Here is a 22,810-nt window from a genome sequence, read left to right on the forward strand (position 1 = left end):
GTTTAGTTGGTCTTTCACAAAATGGACATTGCCTAAGGATTTGGGGAAGAAAAACAGTGGTACAAAACAGAGGAGTCAGATATCTTCAGGACTAAAAAAAAAAAAAAAAAAAAAAAAATTGGTGAATTAAGAAACTTAGAGAGTATTGAGAGTTTGTGTCAGAGTATTCTACTCATTTTCCAGAACTTAAAACTGACTAACTCATTGAAGTAGTTATTTATGAGGAGAAGCTGGCTAGACATTTGAAAACGTAGCAAAACAAATCACCGATGCCCACAGGTCCCTTGGAGGCCTCTTCCCACCACAGCGGCAGGGCTGATTGAGAACAGCTGGTGTCTGCTAAATGTCCTCTGCTTATTTAATTATTCTTTTCCAGGTTCTTCCTGGTGTGGAATCCACAGTGTGAGTGATTTCTCAGAAGTTCAGCCTCAGGGGGAAGTTACTCTGCATCAGAGAGACATGCCAGAGGGAGCCTGAGCTTTCTCAGAGCCCAGGCTTTGTCTCTGCAGACACCCACTCCTCCGAAGGTAGATGGGCCCAGTTATAGATTAGGAGGGGAAGGAAAGAAAGAAAGAAAGAAAGAAAGAGAGAGAGAGTGAGAGAGAGAGAGGAAGGAAGGAAGGGGGAGAGAGGAAGGAAGGAAAGAAAGAAAAAGAAAGAAAGAAAGAAAGAAAGCAGGGCCAAAGAGGAGGATAAAGGGATGTTTCAAGATTCTAAGAGAAGCCAGAGGGAGCTTATTCCCCTAATAAGGAGCTGTGTTTAACTACTTACTGACAAAAATATCCTGGAAATTTAAAAACCTATTTCAGCTTTTGAGACAATCAAACGTACACTGCCTATTTCAGAGGCATCTGCCATAAGCAGATTTAATTGCCTTTAATGATTAAAACCCTGTATTTCTTATTTTTGTTTTTTCAAGTTCATTTGAAACTACCATGTTAAAGAAAGACCACATTCATATTTGTGTAAATCTGTACTTTTTTCCATCTGCACATCCCACAAACACATAAAACAAATTTTAAGACCTATATTATTTATTTATTCATTCATTCATTTTTTTGGGGGAGGTGTATACAGACTTGCAAGCACAGACTTTCAAGTTTATGCCATTCGTACTGTCTAAAGTGAGAATGTAGAGTGAGAGAGTTGAGAAGGGCTGAACATCATAGCTCTACTTACTGGGAAGGGAACTGTCAGCCCTTCCATCTAAGGAAAGTGGAGTCCAGGGTCACAGGAAACCACCTTAGATGGACAGAGAGAACCTCGTGTGGCACTAGGGACCAGGAGGGGCAAGGAGAGCAAAGGTGGGTGAGACGACTTCCCTGGTCAGGACTGCAGTCAGGTGACTTGCTTCTACCCTTGATTCTGTCGTTAACCAGCTGGGGGAAATCTCTTTAGTCACTTAAACATTTGGGGTCAGTCTTCACACTTGCAGAATGAGGAGGTTGGATTAGATCAGTCATATTTCCAGCTAGGCTCCTGAGAGTTCTAAGGTTTCTGTGGAGGCATTTTGACCAGGGAAAGGGGTTGATTATGTGGGGAGGGAACAGATGATAGAGGCACAGTAAATGCCTCCCCCCCATAATTTATTATTTGACCCATGACCTGTTTTATATATTGGATTTCCACCTCAAGATTCATTCAACAAATATTTATTCTGAATGTATTACATAAGGTTTAATTCTAAAAAAAAAAAGGCACTGCTGCCAAAAAATAGTGTAAAAATAGCTGGCCTGGATAGTTTCTAAGATCCTTTCCAGCATTAACATTTAATGATCTTAATGTAGGAACTAGATTCATTCATTTCTCACCATGGGAATCCTAAGATATGAGCAATTATCTTGAATAGTTAAGGTGGGGAAATTACTTCTGTAATATTTGGCACTTCTGTAAAACATGCACGCACACACACACACACTCATTCACTCACACTCACACTTTTGCAACATGATTTCTCCATTCCAGTGAATAACATAGTGTAAACTTTTCTGAACTTTATTCATTTTTTGTCACTCAGAGGGTGACTCAGTTGTGTCAGAACATTTGTAGACCATACCAATATTTTATATTTTTCAACCAACAGATTACTAATCAGAAGGTAAAGGAAATTGATTTACTTTAAATTCATAAGAGAGCAAGAAGTTCTAAAAGAATCATGCATAATTTTGGAAAGTTGATTCTCCTCCATCAACAAGAAACAGGAAATAACCAAACCAATATCTGTAGACACAGAAAATATACATATCAGAACCAAGGTACCAAGTTTGAAACATAGCTTATTCATGAATTGCTTAGCTTAGGTTCATTTCTTGAAAGAGTTAATTCAACAACTAAGTTGTTAAAAGTCACCAGGTACTTGAACAGTGAGGAAATTTGGCTCAGTAAATACTAAATAATGTACATTTCTTTGTTTTGTGATTGCTTATTGATGCCATGTCATGGTTTCTTTATAACTACAAATGTCTTTTACATCCCTCCTGCCACACACATCATACAGGGAAGGAGGGGAATCTCAGTAATGGAGGCACTGAGGTACCATAAGTGATTCAAGGGCGGTAAAAATATAAAAGCAGGTCAAAGTGTGCCTCACATGTGCTCTGCTGTTGCCCTGAGCACCAGGTTAATCTGGCAAATTATGTAATTAATTTGATCTGACTCTACTCAGTTAATTACATGTTGATTGATAGAGTAATTATTATTAGTAACTGAAAACATATCTTCAAAATGGAGAGTTGCTTTTTTTTTTTTTTAAGTATCTGACTTTTTCTGATCTGTGGAAGCAGTCCAATGGTAAAAAACAGATAAATATAAAAAGGTAAAGGGCTCTGAATACTAATTGTTTCTGTACTTTTTATTTGCTAGCAGGGAAATTGTTTTTCCAGGTTATTCCTTCTATTTGAATTTGTAAGCTTCTATTTGAATAACCAATAGTTTTCATTTTTATTTGAAATATTTTAGAGTATTGCCAAATAAACTATGAGAAAAGACATTTGTTATAATGTGGGAAGGGTTAAAAAGCCACTAACTGTAGACGAATGAAGACTACAGGAGTTAGACTTGTGACAGGAGAAGACTATGAAAAAATTAAACAATACAGGGAGATGATTTTATCAAGTAAGTTTTCTGTTCATGATTCTTGGCTCTCTTAAAGGTCTTTTTGGTCATGCTTTAAACAGCTGAGGTTTTTTTTTTATTCATTTATGTTTAAAAGAGGTTGGTTTCTCTGACTGAATGCATTTCAGTCACAGGAATTGAATTCCAAAGAAGAACCTGCTATAGTAAAACTAGATTAGCTAGAATATACCCTATAGCATATTCTGTAGAAAAAATTATGGGGATTTTACAGATGTTAAAAGAAGTAAAATAATAAGAAACAAAACATATTTTAAAAGAAAGAATCCTTCAAAACCTTAGAACAATATAAATTAAAGCTTTTCATTAAGAATTTAATGAATCTAGTATTTCCTTTCACAACTAATTTCTCAGGCAGTTCGTTTATTCTTTGATGTAACTTTAAAGTGTTCCTAAAGGAACATCCATGACTAAAGTTACCACATAAATATTGTATTGTTGAAGAAGACCTGTAAATAGAGAAGCAAAATTTCAGCCTTTGCAATTTACAGAATAAAGCCCACTGGTTTAATGCACTTACTTCCCAAGACGGCCAAACCCACCGGAGTGACTTACTAAGGTATCTGGCGTGGATAGCCTCGTGGTGTTCAGTCCTACCAAGGATGGGAGAGTTTGGGACATCCAGTTTGATATCATTGCCATGGTGCTAAGCACAGCACCAAGCTTCAGCAGTGGAAGACTCATTGCTGTGGAGCTAATGAGTTTTCATAGTGACTGATTAAGATCCCAGTTGTGGGCTGGCAGCGGGAGGCGTGACTGCAGCACGCCACATCTACAGCATGAAAAGAGATCCACTTCCCAAGCTCTAATCATGCAGGGAAAGCTCACAGAACCTCTTTCCCTCACCCTCACAGGAAGCGCCCTGCTCTTCCTTTTCCTCCTTTACCAGATACTTTGCTGGATCATCAAACAAAATATTCTTGATAGGCCTTCGCTGGTAATTGTTAGAGCAGAGGTTGAAGGAAGGAGGAAATTTGAGCTTTTCCTGCTCCACTATATAGTCAGTTACCATCAACAGAGTTCACTGCCTCTGGGATTTCTGTCAGTATAATCAGCTGCTCTTTATCCTTCATAAAAAAAAATAGCACCCTTAAATTGAGGTCTGTCAAAGCGCCCATTTCAAACACCAAATTTAATATCCACAGATTTCTCTGAGCATGGAAAAAGTGCTTTTAGACAAGACATGAAAACAAAGTCTGCAGAGAATATCCAAGATGATTAGATACTGAGTAAGGAATTATTATTTTTTATATAGTAACCTAAAATTAGCACTGTTGCCTCTTAAAAAAATTGTCAGAGATTAATAGCTACTGCCTGTGGAGGACATTGCCCTAGGCACCTTACATGTGAACAGACAGGAAAGGCGGCCTTGGAGAAAAGCTCCTGATAAAGAAATTTCATAGGTTCCCAGTTTTGCTTTCATGAATGAATGCTTAGCAGTTTCTCAGGCACACAGCAAACTCAGTTAACTCTATTTTCACCTTGTGAAGAATGACAGACCAGTACCGCAAGTCTATGTCATGAGAGAACATGTGACATTAAAAAAGCACAAGACTTGGCTTCTGTGACTCCCCAGGGAATCTGAGCTCTAGCTCCTTGTTCTCTTGCAGTTAGTTGAGTGACTGGCCAGTGAATTAAAACTCCTTGGCTTCATTTTTTTTTTTTTCCTGTGATAAGTGGGGGGTGGACTCCCTGCTCTCCAAGGCCCCTTCCAGCTGTAAAATTCAATGATATGTTTATTAGAGTTCTGACGGCAAATGTATATATTGAATTTGCGGCTTATGGGTAATTTTATTATATTCTTTTTACAAACACTGCAAAATTGTCCACATCCAAATCTCAGGTCCCAAATAGAATAAATCAGAGGCCATTGTCTTATATAATATATGTGGTTTAAAATAAAAATACAGAGAGAAGACATGAAGGGAAATATGGGTGAATGAAAATTAAGTGAAAAAGAATCATATGAAAAGGAAAAAAAATACTATTTTGATTCCTTAGGAGAATTCTGGAATTATTTGTATCTGGAAAGATATGTATTTTCCTTAAACAGTTTTGGCAGGAGAAATAAAGAGAATTTCTTTAATAAAATTGAAAGACATACATATTTATAAAGGTGTGTGTGCATTTATTCTTCAAAACAGCTTTAAACTGGGGACTCCAGTTTAAAGCTGGACTGGGGACTCCAGTTTAAAACTGGAAATCTAGGCTACATTTTTTCTTTCAGAATACATCCAGATGAATTCAGCTGACCCTTATTTTTTAACCACAGTGCCCAGAAGACCAAATATTACGTATATTTGTCTTTTTCAAAAATCGTATCATATGAAAAATTTAACATAAAAGCACCATAGTTTATATATTAAACTTAAATAACTTAATAATAATAATAAACTTAAATAACAGTATTAAATAACAGCATTCATAGAAAAGACTGTTAAATTTTACATTATTATTACAATGTGGCAGTAACAAAAAGTAAAGTGGATATACAAATCTAGTTGTTTGAAAAATTACCAGGAACTCTACCTGACTTTAATAAAGGAGAAGAGTGTCTTTTAAGAGCTTAATTTCCAAAATTGAAAACTAATATAAATGCAATTACTGGATAATTTAAGATGCAACATGGCAGATGGTAATTATACTTATTAATGAGCTATCAATCAACAAAATAATAGCTTCTTTAGAAGAATATAGCATGAATGTCAGGGGAAACCAGTACTCTTATTTGCAAATTAAAAAGAAATGAAGAAATAAAGAAAAATGCAATATAAATGGAAAGCTTCTTGCAATTTCCCAGAGATGCAAATACCTGCACTGCAGAACTGAAAGAGAACAACAGTGAAAGTTTATGATTTGATGATGTTTATGAACAATGTAAAAGCTATAATGTGTGCTTAAAAAAAAACATTTAAATGGCACACACTGAAATAGGAAAACTTAAATTATAATGATTGTTAGTTATGGGAAATAAAATAGCTATGATTTGTAAAAGATTAAATAGTTTGCATTGCTCTCATAATCTAGTAAATTGATTATAATTTCCATTTTATAAGTTGGGTTCTTGTTTGCAGATGGGGAAGCTGATTTTTCTATGTGGATGTAGCAACCTGTGTTCAAGGCAAGAAACCCAGTGGTTACAGAAGTCCCACAAGCATGGTGTGAATGTTGATGGAGTAAAGTAGCAAGAGACAAGGCTGGAAATACTAGCAGTTACCAACTCCCAGGGCTTTACGGTCAGCCAAAGATGTTTGGATATTATCTTGGATGCTATTCAAGAACTTTAAGCAAGGCTGTGAAGTCATTAGTTTTATGTCTGAAATTATTACATTGGCATTTTCACAATGCAGGATAGGCTGATGGGGGTTGTAGGAACAGCAAAGCATATCAGAGACAGGAACGTAACTTAGGAGCATATTCTTATAGTTTAGGTAAGACATGATGAGGGCCTAGAACAAGAAACTGTCAGTGGAGCTCAAAAGGATGGATACCGTAAAGAATTGGGGTGAAATCGATAGCACTTAGTGATTGAATAGATGTGAGAAGTGTGGGAGAGGAAGTTATTGATTAATATATTTATTCATTAGATATTTTATGGTAGATTTTTTATCACCCAGAGTGATTTCATGATAAACCTATATAGTAAATAATTAGTAAACAAAGAATTAATGACCAAGAAAGACTTATAGGTAATCTTATGTAATATTGCCATGTGCTGTCATTGGAATTTTATTTTTCTTTGATCTGGAGCATGAAAGTTTAACATTGCTTTGGTACTCAGTACACTTGCTAGTCTGGGGGCTATCTGTATGGTAGGTGTGTGTGTTGGTTTCTGGGGAACCTAGCTTGACTAAAAGAATAGGTGAACCAAATTGACCTCTAGAAAAAACAAAGTAGACTCTTGTTAGCAAGGAGGAAAAATAGGAAGAGTGGCATAAAGTAGAGGAAGAGGCTTAAAGTTTATGCTGACTTCGTATTCAGTCACAAAGGATGAGGAGAATAATACAACTTTGCTGAGTGACACAAAGTCATTCTGGGTCTCTGGAGCTAATAGTCCAACTCAAAATAGAGAAAAAGGACTGTTGTTCTTGCTTCTTCCTTCACTGAGAAGTCAAAGCAATTACAAGAGAACTTCCGTAAGGTCCCATTACTCTACCTACCCACCTACCTCACCTGTGCCCACATGACTCTACCTTTTCTCCTGTTCCAGAGATAAATTGTTTGTGTTCCTAGGTAAGGTTGATTCCCCCTCTGCACTAGATCAGTGCCTTTCAGACTATCATGCATAGGAATTACCAGGAGAGCTTGATCCAGATTCCTTTGTCCCACCCTGAGAGTCTGACTTATTAGCTCTAGCACAGGGCCAAATAATTTGCATTTCTGACAGTCTCCTAGCTGATTCTCATTCTGCCATTCTTGGACCACCCTTGAGTAGACTGCCCTAGATCACATCCATCTCATCAACTCAATGACAGCTCTCTTAATCCTTTCCTCTCTTACTGATATCAATAAATCTTCCCACTTTAATGGGCCATTCACAGCAGGATATAAACACCCACTTATATCACTCATTTTAAATACAAACAGGTAAACAATAGTTTCCTGATCCTATTTTCTCTCCATTTATTTCCCCTATCACTCACTATCCCTTTGCAGCATACCTTCCTGAGAGTTGTCTATACTCACCATCTTCAATTTCTCTTTCCCTAATCAAGGTTTTGTTCACACTTCTCTACTGCACTGATACCACTTTTATCAAGGCTACCAATGATACCATGTTGCTAGATCCAGCAGTCAATTCTCAGTACTCAACTTTCTTGACCTATGAACAGCATTCATCAGACTTTTACTTTATCCTTCCTGAAATAAAATAATTTCTTCACTTATCTTCGAGGATACCACATCCACCTAGTTTTCCTTCTATGTTCTGACCTATCTTTCTCAGTCTCTTTTGTCAATTCTTCCTCATCTATATGCTAATGACTCCCAAATTCATTTCTTCCTCACAGACCTCTCCTATCAATTCAGACCTGTATATCCAATTATCTACTTGACATCTCCACTTGGATGGTTAATAGACATCTTAAATTGAGCATGTTAAAAAAATGAGCTTCTGATATGCCTTTCCCATCTCCAGCAAACAAAACAAAACAAAACAAATAAACCAAAAAAATTATATACATGCAAGCATTCCTATAATCTTCTTCATTTCAATTCCGTGGTTGAAAAGTTAGATTTCAACCTTAACTTTTTCTTTTTTTTTTTTTTTTTTGCATCTCTTATCAGTTTCATCATCAGGTCTTTTCATCTCTACTTTCAAAATATACCCAGCATTCAACCATTTTACACCACTCTCACTGCCACCATGGTGCTCCAAAGTCATCATCATCTCTCATCTGGTTTATTACAAGAGACACTGATTATTGACCTTGTACCACTTCAGTCCTTTTTTTAACCCCCCAACAGAGTGATTCTGTTAAATTGTAAGTCAGATTATGTTATTCCTCTTCTTAAAACTCTTTAATAGATTCCCATTTCACTCCTGGTAAAAGTGAAAATATTTAGCATGAACCATAAGGTTCTGCATGATCTGGCTTCCTCTTATTTCTCTGATCTCATTTCTTATAACCCTTCCCTTCACTGGAGTCACTCTGGTTCTTCAGAGATGCAAGATAATTTTCCACCTCAGGGCTTCCAGTCTCTCAAATGTCTTCTCACTTCCTTTTTGTTTTAATTCAAAGATCACTTTCTCATAAGATCTTTGCTGACCACACTATCTCAAATTTCTACACTTTTCATCTGATCATTTCATGTTGTCTTTTGCTGGTTTACATTTTTTCTCCTTAGAACTTATCACAGGTTAGGATCCTACATATTTTAATTATTCATCTTATTATTTGTTTTATCCACTAGAAATAAAGTTCCATAAAAGCAGGAACATTGCCTATTTTGTTCACTGGGGTATTCTCTATGCCTAGGAGAGTACCTAGTACATAGCAGGTTATCAGTAAGTATTAAATTAATGTATAAATTAATATATTATTGTTTTGTTCCTGAACTTCCCTCATTGTAAAATGGAGACCATTTTAAATGCAAAAATTAAAATAGACCCCCCCCCGCCTTTGCTGCAAAATGAGCTGGTGTAATATTATTGCATTTTGCATGTGTGTTGTTACGTGTACACGAAGAATGTATACCTGAGTAAAAACATAGTGTAAGGTTAAAAGTTAAGAATGCTTTTTCCTTCCAAATTTGATATTTAGAATGCAAGCACTTTTGGTCTAAGCCAAGAAGTACTGTCTCTCTTATTTTGACTTCTCTTGATAAGCCACAAGTCACTGGAACCCTGAATAAATATGAAAGCAGTCTTTTCTTCCTCTTGCCTTTGGTTAATGAAGTTTGTCTCCAATAACATAGGGGAGGATGGAAGGGACTGTAGGCTATGGAAAGGACGAGTTTAAATAAAATGAATTGGAGAAGATGGAGATCTGAGTGACCATTCACACAACTTCCTTTCATTTGGCTCCTGGCGATCAATTAGGGACCACTTGTAGCTCCTAGAATTCAGCGCTTTGCCATTCTTGCCTTGAGGTTTCAGGGTTGTCTTAAAAGTGTTCACTTGGGCTTCCCTGGTGGCGCAGTGGTTGGGGGTCCGCCTGCCGATGCGGGGGACGCGGGTTTGTTCCCCGGTCCGGGAGGATCCCACATGCCGTGGAGCGGCTGGGCCCGTGAGCCATGGCCGCTGGGCCTGCGCGTCCGGAGCCCTGTGCTCCGCAGCAGGAGAGGCCGCGGCGGTGAGAGGCAAAAAAAAAGTGTTCACTAAAGAAAGAATGTATTGAGTGAAAAAACATTAGCAAAGTTCTCTAAAGGAGGGATTTATGCCTTCTCATCTTTGCCTTCATCTGAGAAGCTGACTGATGCTCTATAAGCCCGGGGGATCCTCTGTTGGCAGCTTTTGTTGCTACTTCAAAGGAGAAAAAAAATGGGTGTGTGGGGGAGGAATATATTCAGGGCAAACATGTTTTTTTTTTTTTTTTACTGTGACTTTCTACTCAAAATTGAAGAAGTGAAAAAATACAAATCCAGGATTAGGCTAGAGGAAAGGAGGATGCAAAGTGGTGTGACAGAGAGACCCTCAGACTGTAAGGCAAAAGGCTTAAATTTTGCATCACTTAGTCATTGCCTTGCTCTGGGTCGCTCAACTGGGAAATGAAGAGATTAAATCAAATTTCCTATATAGTCCCTTCCATGATATAGTGCCATACTTAAGAGCTCAGCTTCGATCTTTGCAGTTACACAAGCCCCTCCTCGCTTTCTGCCCTGACACCACTAGACAGCTGGCTGTGTGACCTCCCAGAGCCTCGGTTTCCCTATGTGTGAATCAGGGATAACAAGAGAACCTGATTCCTTAGGAGTTTGTGAGGATGAAATAAACATCTACATATAAAGCCCTTATCACAAGATTTGGCAAACAAGGAGTTCTCAATCAATATTTGTCATCATTACTCTAGTGCAAAAGAAGTTTATGTATATTTTCCCCATATTTATAGAAGAGAGAATAGAGATAGAAATTGTTAGCAATAAGGAAGTGAAGATCATCAAATTTTGTATAAATTACCAATGTAAAGGTTTAGCTTTAAGAGTTTTAAAAGGGTAAAATATTCTTGATTCCAATATGCTTGGTTCATAGGGATTGGCCGACAGCAGTATCCTAGAAAGGGTCTAAAGCATACCCATCCCACAGGCCAGCCTTGAGGAGCCACTTATTTAAGCCTGTCTGCCTGGCACTGCTCTTAGAACTTTATTTGTATGAATTTATTTAATTCTCACAAACCCTATGAGGTTGGTATTGTTACTATAACCAGCTTATAGATGAGGAACTGAGGCACTGAGAAGCTAAGTAAGCTAGTCTAGGTCACACAGCTAATTAAGGGCAAGTTCAGTATTTGAACCTCAACTGTCACATTCTAAGTATGCTCTTAAGTATTACGCACACACATATATGCACACACACACACATACATACAAAACACATGCAATAACAGTATTATAGCAACTATTTATTTCAAGTTTAATCCTTTTTAAATAATTGGAATTATTTGGGGGAAGCATTGCCGTTTAGTCATTGCATGCTCTCAGTAAATGAATACTTAAAGCTGAGCACAAAAATTAAAAGTAATGTGTCTTCACTTATTGAGTTTATCTTTGAATGTGACAGAGCCAGGTCAGGGAGACACTGACTCAGGTAAGTGTTCAGTCCCTGCTTCATTTTCATTGGAATCTATTTTCAGGTTTTTCTAATTCACCCAACTCACCAGGGCAGACAAGTGTTAAATTATTGCCAAAAGCTTTTCTGGAAGAAATTGTTTAGAAAGAGAAATCTCAAAGAGGTTGGAAAATTGCCTGGTGATCAGAAAGAAGACTGTTTCAGTGGTAGCATGAAAGAATAAAATTGGATCTTGAAATGTGCAGTTTTCTGAAAGGTTGTTGTAAGTTGTTTCATAAAACTTATCTCCCTCTTGAAATTTGAAATGTATGTTTAGCAGGAACCAAAATTCAGGTAGTAGTAAATAACCCCAAACGTCAAAGTATAAAAGAAGATTACACTTGTAGCTTGCTTTTTAACAAATTCACATAAACAGCAGGAGCTCTGCAGAGTTAATTTGTACGTAGCAGCATTAGCTACTTATTTGTCAGCATTGTCCCCTCATCAGTATGTGTAGTCAAAGTTGTTTTGTGATTTGAAAGAAAGCTCTAGCAGACAAACATAGTTAAACATAAATGTCTAAGGATATGGACTTGAAACAAGTCAGGCAAGCTTCGTCATTGAAAGTGTCGTGAGAGTTATGTAGTTTTATAAAAGGGGGTTAGAAAAACAGTTAAGGCCAGGTCATTAAAATAACCATCACATAGATGAAGCTGTACAAGCTCATTACCTCATTTGCTTGTCTTTTTTTGTTTCAACACATTTAAGAACTACTGACCTTATAAAAACAGTTTTAGGAGGACAGAAGTAACTTGACTTAGAAACAGCTCCCTTTGTGAGTACTCATCTGAAAGGGGTCCAATGACATATGTATGAACTTGACAATGGATAAGTAAAGGAAAACTGTTGACAAAGGTTATCTCTTGTTATTGAAGTTAAATAAATGATTTTTTTCTGCTTCCTAATATTTTTTGTTCTCTCATTTCCCAGCTTAATTATGTATTATTTTCTGTTGTTAGAAAAACATAAGCAGAAATATGTCATTATTCTCATTGACTTTTAAAGGCATTGATCTATTAAACATTTATTAAGTACATTCTTTGGGCCAGGAACAGTACAATACTGAAAAATGCAAGATTAATATGGTACAGCCTCATATTTTGGGTAATTTATCAATCTGGGAATGTAGCAGACTATAAACAAATATGTACATATGAACTGAATAGTTCCAATCTTATAGAAATATAGTGGAGGATTAAAAGAAAAGGATATTGGTACCTTCTGGTGAAATGGTCAGGAAAAAGATAGTGCTTGAGCTGGTTTTAGAAGTTTAGCTCTTAATTCTCTTAATTTTTAACTCAGGGAAATGGACAGTGTAGTTTACTATGGACCCAAAAATAAAATAAAATTTAAGTCATAAGGAATTTTGTGCAGTGCTTCAAAGAGTAGAGAATTATATTCTTCAGCCCTTCCTTTGTCAATATGCATCATTTGTCCTAGTACATTTTTACCTCTCTTCCAATTAATAAAATAAAATCATGATATTTACTTAAACCATAATAATATAGGGCTATTGAGTGAAAAAAGAGAACAGAAAGAATGAACATTATTGTGAAAACAGCATTTTCCTTGAGAAGGAGGAGAGGTAAATAGAAATATCAAAGCTCTTGCATTATCAAGAAAATTGTATTTAAAATTACATGCACATGTCAACAAGGAGTAGTTTGAATTCTAATATTTACATATAATATGAGTCATAAAGCATATGGCTGAAAATTTAATTCTAGTATAGATGCTTCTTGTCAAGTGCCTGGTAAAATGTATGCAGATAGGGTATAGCATGAGGAGTGCTGGAATATTTGCCATTATTGAAAGTAGATTGTCTTTGCAGTGTGTTCTCTCTCTCTCCTTCCCTTCCCCTCCCTCCCTCCCTACTTTTCCTTCTCCCTTCTCTCTCTACCTTCTTTCCTTTTTATCTTCCACCCTCCTTTCCTTCTTTTTTCTCCCTCTCCCTCTCTTTATTCTCCTTCCTTTCTTTTTCTCTTTCACTTTCACCTAAGTGTCCTGCACTGAAGTAGGATACTAGTATGGTTGCAAGGGCTCCCCAGGTGATTCTGATGTGTTCCCAATTTTTTTTTTTTTTTTTTGTGGTACGTGGGCCTCTCACTGTTGTGGCCTCTTCCGTTGCGGAGCACAGGCTCCATACATGCAGGCTCAGCGGCCATGGCTCACGGGCCCAGCCGCTCTGCGGCATGTGGGATCTTCCCGGACCGGGGCACGAACCTGTGTCCCCTACATCGGCAGGCGGACTCTCAACCACTGCGCCACCGGGGAAGCCCTATGTTCCCAATTTTCAACAGCCTAGGCTGTATGGCTACAATTTAAGCACAAATAATTCTAGTATTTTACACTTCAAATTAGGAAATTTTATGTTTTACCTTTCTACTCATTCAACACTATTTAAAACAAAACAAAATAAACAAAAGTTCCCTTTTCTATACATTCAAGCATGCATGCTTAGGCTGTGGTTTACCTCTTACTGTGGTCGTAAGGTTTTCAAGAGGTTATTGAACTTAAACTGGAGACTGCTCATAACTACTGTTCAGTAATGGTAATACATCATTCATGTGCACCTCATTTTTCTTCTAAGAGTGATTCAGAAACATGCCCATGATAAAAAATGTGTCCTTTCTAAAATAGTTTTCCTTTCAATAATATAATTATTAATATCTATCAAACTACATGTATAAGTTAGTATTTTTCTATAAAAATTGCATTTAGAATTATTTGAGGAGCAAGGTTTGTTTCATGGTGAATTACTTATGCATTCAATAGGGATTTATTGATCATCCTTTATATGCTAAACACTAAATGCTAGAGAACAAAGATTAATAAAATTCACTCATTTAGGATCTCAGAAACAAGAGAGAAAAACACGTATAAAATAATCTCAATATAACGTGCTATGTAATTTGTACAAAATGTAGTAGGACATAAACAGATTAGCAATGAATTCAGTTTGGGTGGGATAGAAAAAGCTTCAGGAGACTGTGGGTTTAGGTGGATTCAGTAGAATTTCCTAAGTAGATCAGGAAGGAAAGGCCATTGTACCCCAGGAACAGCATGTGAAAATGTACCACCAAGGTGTCAGAGATCACATGTTCTTTAGGGAGCTCTAAGTAGCTTGGACTAGGGCCAGTGAAAAGCACCTGGTGGGGTGGGGGGAGGGAGGAGATAGGGTTGGAGAGGTAGCAGGGACCACCAGCTGGTGCTTGTGGCTCTCCCAGGAGATTAGATCTTACTACAACTAGTCTTTCAAGAGTTGCAGGAAGGAGAGTGATAGCAAACTTGTTTGTTATTTGGGGGAAGATTACTCAGAAAAGGTGCAATAAATACTGGGGAGAGGGGTAAGGAGGAGATTGACAGCTGGGAGAGCAGTTAGGGGGCTGTTTGGATGCTCCGGTAAGAACTGAGATGTACAGAGGAAGGATAACACATGGGCTAGGCAATTTACATAGAATTTTGTGAATTATTAGATGTGGAGGCCGACAAGAATAAACTCTAGATTTCATGAAACACAGTATTGCAGAAAAAGTGCTGGGGAATCACCGAGAACAGTGCTAAACATTAAGGTGCATATGAATCACTGGGGGGTCTTGTTAAAATGTAAATTTTACTTCAGAAGTTGAGGGCAGGTCCTGAGATTCTGCAGTTTGAGCAAGCTCCCAGGTGGTCAGAGTGGCTGGTCTACAGACCACACTCTGAGGAGAAGGGGCCATGGAAGCCAACTAAGTGAAGGGCTGATGTGTGTGGACACACATCCTGTGTGATGAAGAAGGTACAACCAAGGAAAGAAAAAGGGTCAAGCTCTGCAAGAGAAGGGAGAGTGAGGATTCCCAAACACACATATTTCTCACTGAAAAAAGGGGTTCGGGAGTTCCCACCATCCAGAGATTGGTTGTTAGCAGAAAGCAGACGTTTAAATTTAATACAGTTTAAATGGGCCCTAAAATTTCTTGAAAGTAAAGTTATAGTTAAAATTTTATCTTGAAAAGAAAGGCGAACACAAAATAAAATAAATTATCTCACAATTGTGAGGATATATTAGTATGAAGTAAGAATAGATGAAGTCTTTGTGTGTGTGTGAGATTATTTTTAAAAAATATTGTCATCTGTTTTCACAGCACAATCATAAAGAGATTTGTTTTTGCAAAACTCTTCAAGGAGTTAACCTAATTTTTTCAGGGCCTTTGATATTCAAATCATTATCTTTTAAAGAGCCCATTCCATAATTTCTCTCTCCAATTGTTAAAGGATATAAATCTGCCAGGCACTGCTTAATAATCCCCTTGTATTTTATCAGGGCAGTTCTCTCATAACACTTCCATCACCGCATGAAACCATGTGTCATTCGCATGAGTTCGATTACCTTCCATTATATTTGCATTGAATAACATTGGATAGTTGCCATATATAAAAATCAGTAGCTTAAGATGGATGCCAGTGTTAGGCAGTGAGGGATATTTTAGTGGGATCTGAGGGGTTTCATTTAAAAAGTGGTCATAATTTGTAAATATTTGAGTTTTGATGGCTGTTTCTGCCTTACGCAGCTTCACAATGGCAGGACTTGGGTAACACGAACTCAGGGTTGACTACAGACTTAGCATGGGTGGTTACCCATGTACTCTGATATTGGGATGAGTGGAAATGGAAGAGGATGATGTTTTCACTTAATTCACTCATTTTAGAGAAGTAGTCTATTAACTATATGTAGAAAGGTTGATGCATTGTGTTTCTGCAGCTATGAAAATTGAAATGTGTTAGTTTGATTTGGTTATATTCTCATCCATCAGGGTGGGAATAATCAGGAAATATCTGGAGTTCTGGGTACTGCTTGAAGTTACCAGTGTTAGAGTCTCAGTGAAGGCTCAGGGTATCCCCCAAACCCCGGGAACATACTGGATCCACAAAAGGTGCAAGCTAAAGGAAAAGCCTGAAAAGTTGCTGATTGGCAGCTGAATGAAAACAAAACTACCCATGTGATGGGGGTTGCGAGGTAGGAACACCTGGATTCTAATCCTAGTTTTTCATTTAAATTTAGCAGTCTGGCATACCTTAGTTTCCTTTTCAGCTCTAACATTCTCTGACTCTGTGTGCATAGTGTTAAGGGAATGGGTTCTGAAATCATATAGACCTGGGTTGGAATCCCAGTTCTGTCACTTACTGTGTGATCCTGACTAAGTTCTTTTCTGAACCTTATTTTATTGATCTTTAAATTAAGGATTTTAATATCTACTGATAGAGCCCATCTGATAAAGAACATCAAGGACATATCTGTAGTCCAACAGAGTTAGGCTTATTAACATGTCACATCAAGACAGGTGGCACGCCAGAGGAACCATGGAGCATCTCACCAAGCAAAGGAAGACACAGGGTTAAAAATAGGACTTGAGGGACTTCCCTCGTGGTGCAGTAGTTAAGAATCTGCCTGCCAATGCAGGGAACACAGGTTCGAGCCCTGGTCCGGGAAGATGCCACATGCCGCGGAGCAACTAAGCCCGTGTGCCACAACTACTGAGCCTGTGCTCTAGAGCCCGCAAGCCACAACTAGTGAGTCTGTGAGCCACGACTACTGAAGCCCACGTGCCTAAAGCCTGTGCTCCACAACAAGAGAAGCCACCACAGTGAGAAGTCCGTGCACCACAACGAAGAGCAGCCCCCGTTCTCTGCAATTAGAGAAAGCCCGCGTGCAGCAACGAAGACCCAACGCAGCCAAAAATAAAATCAATAAAATAAATAAATTTATAAAAAAAAAAAGTGGACTGTTCCATTTTTACTGATCTGATTTCAAATAGCTAAGTTTCTGATAGTCTGATTTCAGCAATCGAAGTGTCTTGGCTCTACATCCTCCAGTAAAGTAGCAAAAGCAGTATTTAGAGGTTGACTTAATAAGCTTGTACTAGGGCTTCCCTGGTGGCGCAGTGGTCAAGAGTCCGCCTGCCGATGCAGGGGACACGGGTTCGTGCCCCGGTCCAGGAAGATCCCACATGCCACGGAGCGGCTAGGCCCGTGAGCCATGGCCGCTGAGCCTGCGGGTCCGGAGCCTGTGCTCCGCAATGGGAGAGGCCACAACAGTGAGAGGCCCGCGTACTGCAAAAAAAAAAAAAAAGCTTGTACAAATAAAATTAGACAATGCATATGAAGTGCTGGGCACTGTCCTCTAAGCAATTACTACAATTATTAGTAGTAGGATTGCTTAGCTGTCCTTTCACACATAAACCTTCCCATAATAAAATTGGCTGTTGAGTTAAAAGTTCCCAGTCTTAAGTCACTAAAACACAACTTTGAAAATTTAATCAGTCAATAAAGGGATGGAGTCCTTTTTTTTTTTTAACATCTTTATTGGAGTATAGTTGCTTTACAATGGTGTGTTAGTTTCTGCTTTATAACAAAGTGAATCAGCTATACATATACATATATCCCCATATCTCCTCCCTCTTGCATCTCCCTCCCACCCTCCCTATCCCACCCCTCTAGGTGGTCACAAACCGAGTCCATTGTTTTGACCTTAGAAGCCCAATGCTTTGCAAAGATGTCTGGATTCAGCATAGTCATCTGTTGCCATTGAAAATACAGATTTCCCACTTGATCAGAAATGCTGCTCAAGGGGCTTGGAATGGAACGTGTGTTTGCACTTTTCAAAAACTCCTGGTTTTGATATCCAGGCAAAATTTCAGAAACATTCATATAACCAAAAGAGCATGGGGAAGCAACGTCACAGTATAATATATACTATTCCCAAATGGTTAGGAGTAAAGATTTAGAACATCAAAGAATATGGCTTAAAGGTCATCTAGTCCAGATTTTGCTCAGTATTGAAATGCACGATGCAACATCCCTGATACCTAGATTTTTCAACCTGGATACTTTCAGTGTTGGTAAAATCAATCTTATGCTACTAGATGCTTTGATATTGGACATTTCCTATCATGAGTAAGTCCTTGTTGCCTCTCATATTCCATTCACTGTTCTAGTTCTGCCTTGTGTTGTATCAACTGAGAGGTCTACTTCTTTCTGTTACATTATGGCCCTTTAACATAACAAGCTCCCTAAACCTGCCTTTTTCCAAGAAGAATATGCCCAGACTTTTTGATTCTTCCTCTTATGTTATGCTTGCAGGGCTCCACCTTCCTGGTTATTCTCATCTGGACACACTCTTGTTGGTCAATATTATTATGCTCAGAACAGAATGAAATTCTCTGAAACATGCCAGGTTGGTCTGATCAGCCTAGATCAGAGAAGAGTAAAAAGGCTTATTCATAACAAATGATGATACATTTTTTTCTTTTGTAGGATTAATGAAATTTATTGCAATTTAAATATATTATCCTTTCCTTTAAGAATTATGATTATAACTGATATAAGGAAAACATTTTCCACTCTAATTTAACAACTGATGTTTGTTAAAGTCAAGTCCAGTTGGAGAGAATATGGTAATTTTGCACCTATGATAATGTATATCTCAGTGATGAATTGAGTTAAAATTTTCTCATCAGTCCACAGGATGATTTAAGATACATTGTATTTTTGGATCTCCTTAAGCAGTCACTATGCTAGGGTTTCCCAAATAGCTGATCTACAGATAATTTCAGAGTCTTAAATTTTGGCTTTAGATCTCTAAGCATCTTCCCAATTGAGAAGTAGACAAATTTAGTGGGGAAAACAGCTTAGAGGCCACCACTGCCTTTTCTCTTCTGTTTTATTGCTTTGAACTTTAGGTTAAAATTCAACTCTCTCCCCCTTCTCCTTACTCTCCTAGCAAACTCAAATATATTGGATTAGCTGATACACAATTGGTTAATTCAGGAATGATGTCAATATAATGTGAATTTAGATTGGTTCATACATGTTTTTTCCAAATTATTAACATTTTGCACCAAAAGTAACAGAAGCAAAGTATAGTAGCACAGCTGAACACAGCAAGCTGAAGTTATGTGGTTCTTTACAGGATGATACTTTACCTAATGTCATTTTTCCTGACTTGATGTGGATATTCACTTTGTCTCTCTTGCTGTGGTGTTCCCAGATTGTGCGTTTTGCTCTTTATAGCTCAGCAGCCTCAATAGGTCCTTACCTCCCTTTCCATCAAGTTGCCTTCAAATTTTCTTGAAAGTTAAAATCCTGTGTTTACTGAAGTCTTTCCTTATTTATTAGAAACTAAGATATATTTTTAACTGTGTTAGTATGCTAGTACAGTTATAGTTTTGTAAATTCTCTAATCAAATTATATAGGTTTGAGTGGTCTGATATAACCCATTATCCTGTAACCCTTCTTGTTTTTAATGCATGATTTTGGAAACATGATATTTTCTTCCGGAATACATATTTTGTATTTTATTTGCAGAGTGTTCAGGACTTTCCCAGCCAGAACTGGTGGAGGGACAGTATGGTTTGAAGGGTTTTGTGGGGCTGGGGTCCTCTAACCCTCACCCAACTCAGTGCCTGTGCCTCTTCTAACACAGACATTTGGGGTCATCCTCAACATCAGTGCCAATATGCCTCCCTAAATGTGAAAATCTAATGGCTGAATAGATGACACTTTTCCCTCTCAGGAATTGGAAGTCACCTCAGTACCACTACACACAGAGGCTGACCCATAAAAACAAATTCTCAGGATTCCCACATTTCTGTCCCATGTCAGTGGCCTCTATCCCATTCCACTCAGTCTTATCCAATATGATTTTTGTTTTATCTTTACTCCTTGGCTTTAATTTCTTGTCTCAGGCCCCAAAGTTGATAATTATCTCTGTCCCCTCCATATGTGGAATTCACTTTGGCTTTCCTCAGGTGTTTGCACCATGAGCTTTCTGTGTGGTTTCTTGTTTATTCTGTCTTTTCTATTCCAGTTCTAAGCACAATGGAGCCTTCTCGACCAGGCTGATTTCTCAGCAATGTCTCTGGTTGAAACAACCTTGGCCAATCCTTAAGAGGAAGTTAGAAAGACTAGTTAGATTTAGAAAGACTCTGTCATGGGAGCACAGAATGACATTTTTGATCCTGTGAGCTTACTTTCAAAGTCACCATTACTCTCCAATAAGGCTATGCCTTTTCAATCTTTATATCTGCAAAAGCAATCTATTTATTAGCACAAGCCCAAAGTGGAATTCACTTTATACTGCGGACTTCTAGGTCTTTGGTTCTTCTTTTATAATGTTTTTTAATGTTATTTTCTATTCTGGTAAGTTCTCCAAGTATGTAACATTATTCTACATGTGGGAGGATACTAGTATAGAAGGTAAAGGCTCATTAATTCTTTCAGATCAGTGGCAGGTCATTCAGGAATGTTTTGTGCCATATAACAACTTCCTGCTCAAAAATCATTAGACTTTATCCCAGCGTATCTAACAGTCCCATAAAATCACAGCCTGCACAAATCCTGGAAGACACTGGCTGTGGTGCCATCAGTCCAGGGCTGGTAATGCTCACATTGACTCAGAGTTGGCAAGTTCAAGGACTACTAGGTCAAAACATGAAACTCAAACATTTAACTTTACTAGATTTGCTTTTAAAAAGAAAATGAAGGGTTTTTATTAAAGTCTCTAAGAATTTACACAATACTTTTAGTTGGTTCAATGTTTATGTATTTGGTTAGAATCTTTCTCAAAGAGAAAGCTAGTCCAGTGATTTGTCATTATGTGTAACAAAGCTGCTTGCATTTCTAAATGCACGGGAAAGAGAAAACAGCCATTGTATTTCGTCAACAGAAGGAATCTATCAATATGTAGAGCACTAACAACCATTCATTTGTATATTTAAAATATAGCCAGATGAAATAAATTGTGTCTAATTCTCAGAAAACTGTTTTACCAGCCAAGTATATTTAAGGAAACACTATTTATGTTTGGTAAATATAAATAAGATACAATTATTTCCACTTTAAAAATGTAATTGCTGTTTTGGAAGTAGAAACTCAGTACTCTTGTCTCAGTCAATAGAATCATTGATTTTCATTAAAATGTATTTTGTGCTGGACTTAAATTGAATAAAACTTCTTTGACTATATATTATTTATTTTACCAAAATTAAACACTTTCAATATCATTGTTCAATTACAGTAATTTACATGTTGCATCAATAGATAATAAAATTTTAAAAATATGTAACGCCACCTCTTAGCTTACAGTGATAGTGCCTTAATCTAAATGCTTGACTTCATAAAATCACAAGTACTTTGTTAAATGTCATAGTATATTAGGAACACAGTCTGCATTTTGAAATCTGGTTAATGTTAATTTAAAAAAATAGCTATAAAAGAATGTGGGAAATTACAGAGCATTTAATAGTATTTAATGTAACTTATGCAAATAAACATTCATCTATCCACATTAATGTTTTTATATATGCATTCTACATAAAAATTTTGCAAGTTAGGTAATCATTGAAATGCAACATGTAATGATCATCTATTTAGTCAAATATTTGAAGTAATTTTTTATAAATAATAAAGCACAGTACTGGAATATGGCTTCACTAATTTTAAGTCTTATATATGTGTGTGATTTAAAATATTTATTTGGTTTTACTATGTGCTGTGCCCGAGAGGAACCAAGGAAGAATATTACATTTTGATGATTCTAGAGGACAATGCCATCCTTTAAAATTCAAGCACTTGGCTCTTTGCTTACATGAACAGTCATGACTTTTTGGTTTGCCCTTCGTGCAGTCATGGGACAACGGTGTGACTATGCTTTGAAGGCAGTACTTTCATTTACAAGCCCCTACTAGCAGTTGTGTTACTAATACTTCACAACAGGCTTTTGTGATTTGTTTGTATTGTTAAACCTGTTTTAATAATGAACAATTGGAGGCCCATAGAGGTTAAAAACACTGTCACACAGCAGGGAGGCAGAAAAAAAATTCAAACTTTTGATTCTTCAAGTCTGGAGATTATAGTTACTGGTAATTTTATTCTTTGTGATCTTCTACAACTAAGACATTTTTGCTATCATAACTTGAGCACTGACCTAAAAATGATACACTGCCATTTCTATATTACAAAGGTGGCAATGTTCTTAATATCCATGAAGAGTGCTGCTGAAGGAGTTTTACACCCTGGAAGCCGCACAGTGCCTATAAAGAGAATCTAGACTAGAATGTTATTCCTCAACTTGGTTGTTTTCATGTTAGGCAGTATTCTGTTTCTTGAAGAAGAGTGAGGTCCATAATTATTTATCCCACCATGTCAATACACCTCAATGATAAAGAGCTTGTAGTCTAGATTTAGTCAGACCTGGGTGTGAATTCTGGTTCTGCTACCTAGCAGTCCTGTACTCTAAGGAAATTATTTAACTTACGGATAACCTCAGTTACCTTATCTTTATATCAGGAATAAATACTACTACTTAGCTGATAAAGTTATTGTGAGGATTACCATGGAATAATTGACCAGCTAAAATGCTTAGTGTAGTGTCT

The 22,810-nt window shown here is 37.3% G+C and overlaps 1 protein-coding gene across 3 annotated transcripts in view; it reads right to left on the reverse strand.

Annotated features, from left to right (window-relative positions):
• Window positions 1-22,810, reverse strand: part of OLFM3 (olfactomedin 3) — a gene marked incomplete at both ends in the record, with an annotated part of 186,823 nt that overhangs the window by 39,553 nt on the left and 124,460 nt on the right. For 2 of the 3 annotated variants that reach the window (XM_082616600.1, XM_082616599.1), the window contains one exon: window positions 3,688-3,816. The exons of the other annotated variant lie outside the window; for it this stretch is intronic. In XM_082616600.1, coding sequence (XP_082472726.1) covers window positions 3,688-3,816 — 129 coding nt within the window. Of the gene's footprint in view, window positions 1-3,687; window positions 3,817-22,810 lie in introns of those variants that run through there. 3 annotated transcript variants of the gene reach the window in all.

Source organism: Mesoplodon mirus, assembly GCF_964341445.2.
Source record: "Mesoplodon mirus genome assembly, chromosome: 3".
Classification (NCBI taxonomy): domain Eukaryota; kingdom Metazoa; phylum Chordata; class Mammalia; order Artiodactyla; family Ziphiidae; genus Mesoplodon; species Mesoplodon mirus.